General features: G+C 39.3%; 1 protein-coding gene across 2 annotated transcripts in view; it reads right to left on the bottom strand.

The window, feature by feature from the left end:
- The window catches only part of UBTD1 (ubiquitin domain containing 1), a 41,993-nt gene that overhangs the window by 14,403 nt on the left and 17,123 nt on the right, over nucleotides 1-10,467 (bottom strand). Inside the window, exon 1 of one of the 2 annotated variants that reach the window (XM_083364378.1) lies at nucleotides 9,803-10,114. The exons of the other annotated variant lie outside the window; for it this stretch is intronic. Coding sequence (XP_083220504.1) covers nucleotides 9,803-9,872 — 70 coding nt within the window. The 5' untranslated portion in view covers nucleotides 9,873-10,114. Of the gene's footprint in view, nucleotides 1-9,802; nucleotides 10,115-10,467 lie in introns of those variants that run through there. 2 annotated transcript variants of the gene reach the window in all.

The following is a 10,467-nucleotide window of genomic DNA, read 5'->3' on the forward strand; positions in this document are numbered from 1 at the left end:
CTGGTGATGCTGGGCAGAGGCTGCTCCTGCCCAGGGTTGGCGCCCATGAAAGAAGGACACAGAGATCTCTCGGGGGAAGGGCCCCGCTGCTCCTGGGATGCACACTGAACCACGAGGAGCAGTGGACCTTGTTTATTTATAGCAAAAGCAACCAATCATATTTTATTATTGTTCAAATAGACCAATCATGGTTACACATGTGTTCTACTAAACTATCCTGAAAGGACATTGGTTTTAATGGTAGATTCAAATACAGTAATGACCAATCATCTGCAGGAGGCGTCAGAATTTGCCTTAAATGGAATAGCCAATGGTGTGAAGGAATACTGTGATTATGCCCTTATCTGGCTGAAGCCAATGAAATCTCTCCTAGGTTCCTTTGTTTTCTAGGTTTATGGCTTACTTCCTTACACATGGTTCACTGAAGACTTTCCATGATAGAAAAGTACTAGCCAGAAAAGTACTAGCCAGCTTCATGTATAGGAACAGAGATCATGGTATTTCCAACAAAAGAGCAGTATAGGAGCTTCGTGAAACCACTTCTCATGTGATATAATCAACAGAAGGAGTGCTGTGTGTGAATCAAGAAAAGAAGGGTTATGTATTCAAGAGTTCCAAATCCTGAAGAGATTAATATTTTTCTTTTAAGACCAGCAAACTAAAACAATTGCCCTTCATCAGGAATCTGATTACACAAGTATAGCAACAAACATATTCATATGTGTACAAAAGGTAACTGTGATACTGAATACAGGTGGTCAACTTACAACAGTTCATTCAGTGACCATTTGAAGTTACAACAGTACTGAAAAAAAGTAACTTATGACAAGTTTTTCACATGACCATTGCAACATCCCCAAAGTCATATTGACAACTGCTTCATATTTATAACGTTTGCAGTGTCTTGGCATCATGTGATTCCCTTTTGCAACCATCTGACAAGCCAACTCAATGGAGAAGCCAGTCACTTAAAAACTGTGTTATTAACAACTGTAGTGATTCACTTAATAACTGTGGCAAGCAAGGATGTAAAATGGAGTAAAACTCACTTAACAAATATTAGCAACAGAAATTTTGGGCTCAATTGTGACCATAAGTCAAGGACTGCCTGTACAGTACTAAAGAGAAGTCATTGTGCTGTCCCACTTACTCACAAGCACATGTAACAGCAGGCTAGTAGGTTTGTTAATATTCCCCAGCATTTCCCTTCACTAAAAAACCAGAACTGTCCCAAATAAGTCCAGCCAAAAGCAGACCAAGGGTAGTCCACAGAGCAATGATCAGTGAGTCCACAAAGCACTTGAAAGTTACCAAATCAGATAAATTCACTAGGCAAAATTAAATCCACAATACAAGAGGGGTGTATGAGGCAAGAAAAATCCAGAGTTCACAAGGCAAGATCCAAGGTGGGGTCAATCCAAGGCAGGGGTGTCAAACTGCCGGCCCATGGGCTGGATGCGTCATGATAAAATCGCAACCACCCTATTGCTGGCAATGGAAAAAAAGGTCACAATACATCGTGACACATCATGTGACGTTGCGGGTTTGACACCCCTGATCCAAGGCAAGGCTAGAATCACAGCTAGGAAATGTATACATTGTTCCCAGCGTCATCTTCATCTATCTATTGTGCTAAATAGCCAGCTTCTGGAGCAGCTCATCAAGAGGGATGAGGCTGCCTCCGCATGGGTAATCAGGCTGACCTTCACTGCTCCTGCTTTTTCTCTGCCCTATGTGTTCTCAGATCAGGGGCAGAAGGCAGTTCCTCCTTCTCATCACTAACCGGCTGCAGCTGTGTGCTTTTTCCAGCTGAAGCCTCAGGGCTGTCCTGCTGCAGTTGTGCTTCAGCCAAATCATTCTCAGTCAGCTGCTTGAAGCTGGGACTGGTTCATCCTCCTCTGAACCAACATCTGGAAAGGCATCTGGGGAAGGTTCTGGAGGAGTCATCACAGTCATTAAAGGACACTGTAGTATAAATGCAACCTCTTTGGTACGGAAAGGGAGAATGCATATTGCATTCTACTTGACTTGCTTGAAACAAGATGCTGTGTGTGCTACCACATATAAATTCTATTCCACAGTTTCTTGCCTGGACATGTCCTTTGCACACAGCTGTGCCCACTTTCTCTTTCTTCCGGCCCTGCATGAGACCTTGGAAGACAAATTACTTTATATAAAAGAGGCATTCTGCAAGAAAATAGACAGATCAGCTTTTTTTTCCAAAAGAGCAAGAACTACCCTGTCCATTAAAGAATGCTATATGGTGTTGGGAACTGTCAAGAAAGACTACCTGCGTGACAATCCTAAGCTGTGCTGTGGTAGGTCACACAGAATATTTCTTCTCTCCAACCTCAATTATCTTTTGGCTTAACTGAGTAAAACTGGAGCAGACCAGCAGCAACACTGCCAAACAGATTTAGCAATAAGCAGGAGAACGAAAATGCTCTGCTGAAAAAGCTTCATCAACAGAGGCCTTGCCACCATTGCTTCTCCTATGATGCTTGGATCTAACTTGGCACATGGTTCATTCAGCACAGAAGAGATAGGAGCTAATGTCATCATATTTTGCCATCCAGGACGGAACTCCAATTCTACCATTTCATACAACAGGACAGAAAATTTTGATCAATGCTATTTCTCAGCTCAGTTAAATGATGACATGACCAGCTGCAATTGAGAAAATTTCTTTTTTACATGACTTATCAAAGATGCACAACACTCATCTTAATTTGCGTCTGACAGTTCAGAGTGACACAGTTATAGGTAATTCTATTCTGCAAAAAGACTAAGAATATGGCAAAGTAAGATTGCTGCATTAAAAAGTTCCTTCATTGGACATTGGAATAAGATTCACTTAACCTTTTAGTTGCTAAACTAAGAACATAATTTCTTCTCTGCTGAATTGGTGAGCCATGCCTTCAAGCAGCACAATCTAAATTTAGGATCCCAGGTGAGACTGCTACCTTGGATCCCATATGAGAAGACATCTGGGCAACACTATCTGAGCAAAACAAACAACAGGCCTGGGAGCTGGGATTAATTGATGGCCTCTATTGGTGAGAAGTAGATTCTTACCACTACTACTAAGAAATGAAGAAGTAGATCCATGTTAATGAGGTTTATATGGCATGCAAAAAGGATACAAAGACCAGTCTTACTGTGGCATGAAACTTATTTCCACTCTAATATTGTATTAAAATTAGGATCAGCAAAAGTATGCATGCAAAAGAATGTACGGTATATGTGCAAAATAAAAAAGCAAAAGAAATCAGGAGAGGAAACCAGCAACATTACTGCAAATGTCAAATAAATTATTTTAGAAATTGAATACAAATTACTTTCAAAAATTGACATGAATTTCTAATTGATATGCATATCCATATGATTTTGTTACCAATACAGTACTGATGTAGCCTGTCTAATGCCTAGACTGAAATAATAAAAAATAAAGGTGATAGGAAAAATAGAATTTTTCAGTTTGTCCTCCTGTCATTTTACAAATTTAATCCAGGCCCACTATTCCTAAATCTTCCTGATTTATTTTATTCAGAGTTTTTTTTACTATTCATGGTGCTTTTAAACTGGAAGATATCGAGTATTTAAATTTGACAAATTTCAAAACCAATTATGTATTTTTTCCAATTTAAATGTGCTTCACTGCAAAGTTTATAACTGTTGATTGCAGTTTTTAAATATATTAACAGGATGGGGATCCAAGGGTGCTAGACGTTACTGAAAAGGTTCTAACCTTCTAATTCACTGGACCTATATATCTGAGACAGAAGCAGCACACCAGGAGAGGGAACATTGGAGTTAGGAATGTAGGAGCCAGAAAACAGGGTTAAAGAAAGCTGTACCGGTACACAAGGAAATTTGTTGCACATGTTACAATTTAAATATCTTTAGATTAAGGCCAATGAAAATTCCATGTGGGCAAGACAACAAGAGTTTACACTCATGATATGGCTAACAAAACCTAGTAAGTTTTATTTTACACAATTTAAGCAACAGTGCTGTAAACTATAGGCATTTTACACAATTTAAGCAACAGTGCTGTAAACTATAGGCATACAAGACCACTTATCCCAACTGGCACTACTCATATTGCCTGTGTGCCTGCAAAAATAGATCTAATGCTGAAACTACAATTCTTGGATAGGAAGTCCAGATCAATTATGCATAGGTTTCCTGCCCTTAGAGATTAGGGCATCTTCTGCCAGGAACGGAAGACATTTACTTTCAAGTAAGTATTTGACTCTATTGTTATTTACGTAGTTATTGATTCTGGCTCAGTGTTTTTATCTTTGTTGTTATTTTCAGCTTTTTGCAACTGTGTGTTTTAATGATTTGCCATTGTCTCTATCTTTTTATATTTGTAAACTGCTGCAGTGACTATTTTTGGGAAAGATACAAGATCCATCTAAATTGAGCTTAACTCTGTTAACGGTATTTTTAAACTACCTAGTCTAGCCAACCTCTCTGATATTCCCAGATAATCACCAGTCAAGCACCAACCAAGACAAAGGTTTCCTTAGCTTCCAAATTGGCTAATGCTATTACATACTGCTTACTTTATGTTGCTGTCTGCGACTATTTTCTGGAAGGCAAATACAGGGTATAAATTTCTTAAATATTAAGTCATTAAACATTACCAAGATTGGAAGTTGATCTTGCTGCCTTTATTTCTATCAGATGGGAACAATATTTTTGCAATGGGAGAATGAGAAATCTTAGTTAAGAAATGCCTCCCTCCCCACATACATTATATACAAACGTCTGATGAGAGGTAGTCAGCCTCCTTTTTGGAAAAATATAGCTTACAAGGGTTTCTCTTAACCCACTTACTCACTCCTACTTCCTGTTTCTCATTTTTGCCTCCTACAAAATAGTAATTATTACTGGAAGCAAGAGACATGCAATTGCTATCAGCGGCTATAGGAGCAAAGCAAAGACATGAGTCAGTTCCACAGTCCTTTGGTGGGGCCAGTTTCTTGTTTTAACAGGGTGTACTCCAGAATCACACTGTTCAAAGAGAATAAACACATCAATCATATCATATAGCACCCAAACTAGGTAACAAACTACTTTTAAAGTAGGCATGTATGCTTTGCTTGTAGCATTCTAAAATCTTATAAGTGTTTATGGATCATGATATATAAATTAGTAACAGATGCAGCTGACTCATCAACAGATCTATGAAATGCAGAATTCCCAGTCAGGGAATTTCACAGACCTATCAGTACATCAAATCCGTATGTTAACCATTTGCACACTAGGTTTATCTATCTATGTAGACACAAGAATGATTTTTTGGGTTTATTCCAGTTTATTATAGCCATCCAGCTCCAATGGACTCTGAATTTGCAGGAGCATTGTCAAAATAGTTTGGGCCCAAACAATACTATTGGATAGAGACTGAATTATCATTCTACCCATAACACCAATGCAGTCATCTCTGGGGTGGAGCACATGATTTTCTAACAACAATGGACCCATAATTTAGGACCGGAAATCAGAATAAGAGCCTTTGACACTTGGATAATTAGATGGTACAAATGCTTTAGCTCTGAATTCCGTAGAACTTCAGTGTTCTTAAATAACTAGAATACTTTATTTCATTCTTACTGGAAAAAAGGGGTAGGAATTATCCTGCCACCTTTTGAATTTTCACTACAGTCCATACTCCACATTATTTTAGATATATTTTTCTTAGTCCAAAAATGTCATTTTACTGAGTAGTTTTGAGCTAATACTTTTTAAAAACATTACTAGGTACGTATTTGTGCTGCGTGTTTAATATTCATCGAAGCTCATATTTGCAAAATGCCAGCAATACATATTGGAGTGCCAACCTATAAGAAGTCATAGCTACTCAGCTTTTTGTAAAAGCCAGTGTATTACACAATCTTACACTTTTTACCTCACAGTAAGACCCATCCCACTAGTATTACAGCCTAAAGCAAATAAATTGAAATGCTTATAAAAACTAATACATGTAAGTATTAGTTCCGTAGGCCAATAATAGTAATGGGGTGGATACATTTTTCTTCTGGAAAAGGGTAACTTCTCACAATACTTATATCTAGTATCAGAAAATCATTAGATACCGTCTAATTAACAGTAAAAGAATGTAACACTGGAAGCAAATATATTAAGAAACACAGAAAACCACAGGTTATTGGAACCATCTAAGTTCAATATAAACTATACAATAGCAACTTGTCATACTTTGAATCTTGAAAAATCGCATTAAAAATATCTTGGGACCTTGAACTACAGACCTTCCTATTTCTCACAATCTAGCTATTAATAATAGATATTTCAGTGAACCCCATGAAGAAAATTAGTTATTCTTGCCCAAGATTTGCAAACAACATGAAGAAGTCTACTTTTCATTTTAAAGTGCATGCTCAGATCTTCCAAAAAAATAAAATTAAGAAGGAACTCTTGGACTTCAAGAAACAATAATAAACCAAAGAAATTTATGGCATGGGATAAGTAGAAAAAAAGGGGAAATATACTTAAATATAGTTTTATGCTATCATCATTCACTATATTTCTCCACATCTTCCTATCCTTATATTTTTGCTTTTGACATGCTATACATTGCTTCATACATTGTTGTGCCATCTACTTTTTAAACATCTCACTTCTCTTTTTTGAGGATCACATCAACTCCATCCAACCATGATTTGCTCAGTTTCTCTTGGCCTGTTCATTCTTTTCTGATATATCTGATATATCTATGTTGCAATTTGATCTTCATTCTCTTCAATATAATTGTTCCATACTGATCACCATTTTCGTATTCCTTCTACACCTAGTCAGCACTCATTCATTCTTGATCCTATCTCTTCTTATGTGACCACGCACATTTCTTAAGAACCCCATTCCCAGGGCATTCAATTTATTGTTTATTCTAATATATCTAAATCTCACAATCACATAACAACTAGATAGAAGCATGCTCTTATACAAAGCAATTTTCACTTCTTACGACAACATTCTTTGTAACAGTTCATATAGAATCCAGTACTATTCTACCAGCCTTCGATGCCTTAACGTTTCTTCATCTATGTTTGCTTACTTAATATTCTACCAAGTTACAATTTACTTGCTCTAGTTTTTCACTATTTGTGTGTAATTTACAATTAATTGTTCATTCCATTTACTTTGTCAAGAAAAACTACTTTGGTCTTTGATATATCAGTTCTCAGTTCCATACTCCCTTTTACATCATACAGTGTGAATCACTCAAGTTCTCATAACACTGTCTGCATAAAAATATATACCGCTTCACACCCAATCCATATATTTCTTAATGTTACCATAAGCACTCTTTAAACATTTACCCATCTTTATATTAAACAATCAAGGAAATATCACACATATTTGTAATATTTCCTGCTCAATGTTGAACACTACACATTCAATTTATTATCACATATCTTTACTTCCATCTTATACCATTCCTATCATTTTCAGCAATCCAACTTCCTGTTCACCCAAGTTCATAATTCATACTTACTAACTTTATCATTTTTTTCTCCAATTCAACAAACATTCAATGTAGTTTGGTCTACATAGCTCATCTCACATAAAGCAAGCCTAGATTTTTGCTCCCAGTAATACCCTTTCAATCAGAATTCTGCTAAACATTTCCCCACAAAACTGTAGTTTTTGCATTTACTCATGCTATCTTTCCCTTTTTATATGGGAACAACATATTCTTCTAATTGTCCAGCAGAGATGCAGTTTTCACATACAATTTACACAAGTCACGTAACCGCTCAATATTTAAACTACATTTATAAATTAGTATTTCTCCTGTTATACTATCTACACTTACAGACTTATTTTTTAATGTGCCAACATGATTTTTTCCTTTTTTTTTAAGATATGACTGATTATAGCATTTGTTTCAATTCTACTGTTTAACATATCACAATCTTTCATACTCCTGTAAGCTTTTGGTCACTTTAGTTTCATTCCAAATCACAATATCAGATCTATTTTTAGTTCTGTTCACTCTGCTTGAGGCTGTTTGTTCATCTCCTTTCTCCATCCATCAAAACTGCTCTGTATTTTCTGTCTCTTTTAAGGATGACTGTTTCCTGTTCTCTTTGACTACATCCTTTGCAATTATCTTTTTTTTCCTCTATACAATTATACAATAATTTTACATCCTCATTTTTTTAAACAATCATTCTCTTATATTTATTTTTCTCATCCACAATCTCTTTTATTCCATCATTTTTCATACTCCCTGTTAGCATAACTCCAGATATGTTTGTGACAGTCTGTAACATTATTCTTTTCACTCTGTTCCAAGTAGCTACAAACCAGCCTTAGCCCTCCACCGACTGGTTCTTTTCTTTTACAAGTAAGTAAGTCTTGTTAAAAAAAGAAGAAGCAGGAATCAGAGTACAGTAGTGTGTATGAGACCAATGGTATCAGTCTCCCCACAAATCTCAGCAAAGTCTGAGGTCTTACTCTATCTTGGAGGGGCATCTTAGGACAAGCTGTTTAATGAAAGCAGAATAGCAGCTGTAAATCTCCTGGTCTGAAACCCACAAATAATCCTTCTCACAATAGAGTTCCTTGAAGTAGAAAATAGCAGGGGTTCATTGGTCATTCTCCCCCCCCCTTTTATCTGCTGTTTAAAAGGATATGGGGAGATTATCTGCAGCTTTAAAAACAAAATTAAATCTTGAACAGTAAAGCCCAGAACCTAAACTTTCCGTCCTTCTCTGTTTAATTACTGAGGCTTCTCTTTTTGCTGAAGTCAGGACTGCTCCATCCTCAAAAATCCTTTATCAGTATTTATATACCACAGTATTTGGAGTGTCAAATACTGCTGATGAGATTCTTAGGTTAGAACTGTTTGTGCTATTGATCCAACTAATGCAACTACAGCAGAGTGAGACAGATCTTAGCAGTCCAGAAAGGGAATAATAATGCTACTGATTGACATGGGCTAAAGCATCAAGGCAGGTCTTATGTACATGGCTTTACATCACAAAAGATTATATGCGTCCAAGCAGCAAACATGGAAACACAAGGATTTCTGATCCAAATATTGGTGAAGGTCATACTCCTTTAGTGTAGCAAATACTGTAGTTCTCTGGGATGTGTTTTGAGGGTTCCCATATTCTGGAATGCATAAAAATCAGAAAGCAAAGCCAAATCTACGTTTCTGGCAGGGTGAAACCACAAATGTTTCCGATTTCTCTCTGAGTACATTTTGATCGAGCATGTGTGCTGAAACCCTGCTAGCCCCAAAGCAGTCCTTAACCCAGCTAGCATGTCTGTATTAGTGAGAAGAAGGAGGCACAGCAGTTTCTACCAACTCTGGTGAGACGGGCTGGACTGGCTCTTACATAAAGTGAGTAGGCAAGTTTCCAGATCATCCCAATTCCTAGACAAGGTATTCAAGGGACTTGTTAAAACTGAGATTGCTCCAAAACCTACACCCGCACACAGATACATTTTCTGTAGAATCTACAGATCTCTATAACCCAGGAGGATAACGTCTCTATTTCCAGCCAAGAGGGACTGCATAGAGAGGTATGCCCGCTTCCCCGCACGCTCGTCAGAGCCACACACCTGGGCAGGAAAAGAGCGCGGAGGCACCCTTTCTCAGGCTTCGGACTGGTCGCGCTCAGTGCCCGCTGTAGAGCGAGGACCGTGGTTCCCCCCTTTAGGCCTTAAGGAGAGGCACTGTATGGAGACCGGCTCTCGGTATTTGCAGCGCCTGGGCTACCCTTTCCCGCGGTCGCCTGGTTTAGTTGGGGGAGCTCACCTGCTCGCTTGCGCGGGTTTCCCGGGGTGATCGGCCCCTCTCTGCGTTGCCTTCCCACACAGCTGCCCATGGCCGAAGTCCCAGGGTGTCTCTTCAAAGGACCTACGTGCCTGAGCCCGGCTCAGGGCTCTCTCGCTCCGCATGAGGCAAGATCCCAGTTCGCCCTCCGGACGCGCAAACTTTGTGAGACGCGGTTGGGGCTTTCTCCTCCGCGCTTCTTCAGATCCTCTGGTTTTCCTTGCCAAAAAAAAAAAAAAAGGAAGCCCGCGTGCAGGCTCCGGACCGCTGAAGCGAGATCCACACCAGGCAGGCCCAGGGATCGGTCGTTACAGTACTACGGACACCACCCGACCGAGATCTACAGCTCTGAGCCGGGATGAGTCCCGCGGCCCTGGGAGACACTTCGGGGCTCCTCCTTCTCCAGGTGAGCATGTGACTCGGCGGCAAGCGCTCAAGGCCCGCCCCGCCTCCTCTCCGCCAGGAAGCGGATAGTCCGTTGACCCTGGCCTCAATTCCAGCGGCGAGGGAACGGGCGAAACGGGGCTGCGGAGGAAGCGAGGCAACGGAGGCTTCGTTCCAAAGCAGGGTGGCTAGTATCAACAGCGCCCTTCGTGGTTCCCCCTGGAGGACTTTTTTTCCCCCCGAACGAGAAGACAGACGAGTTA

This window comes from Vipera ursinii (genome assembly GCF_947247035.1).
Source record: "Vipera ursinii genome assembly, chromosome: 5".
NCBI lineage: Eukaryota > Metazoa > Chordata > Lepidosauria > Squamata > Viperidae > Vipera > Vipera ursinii.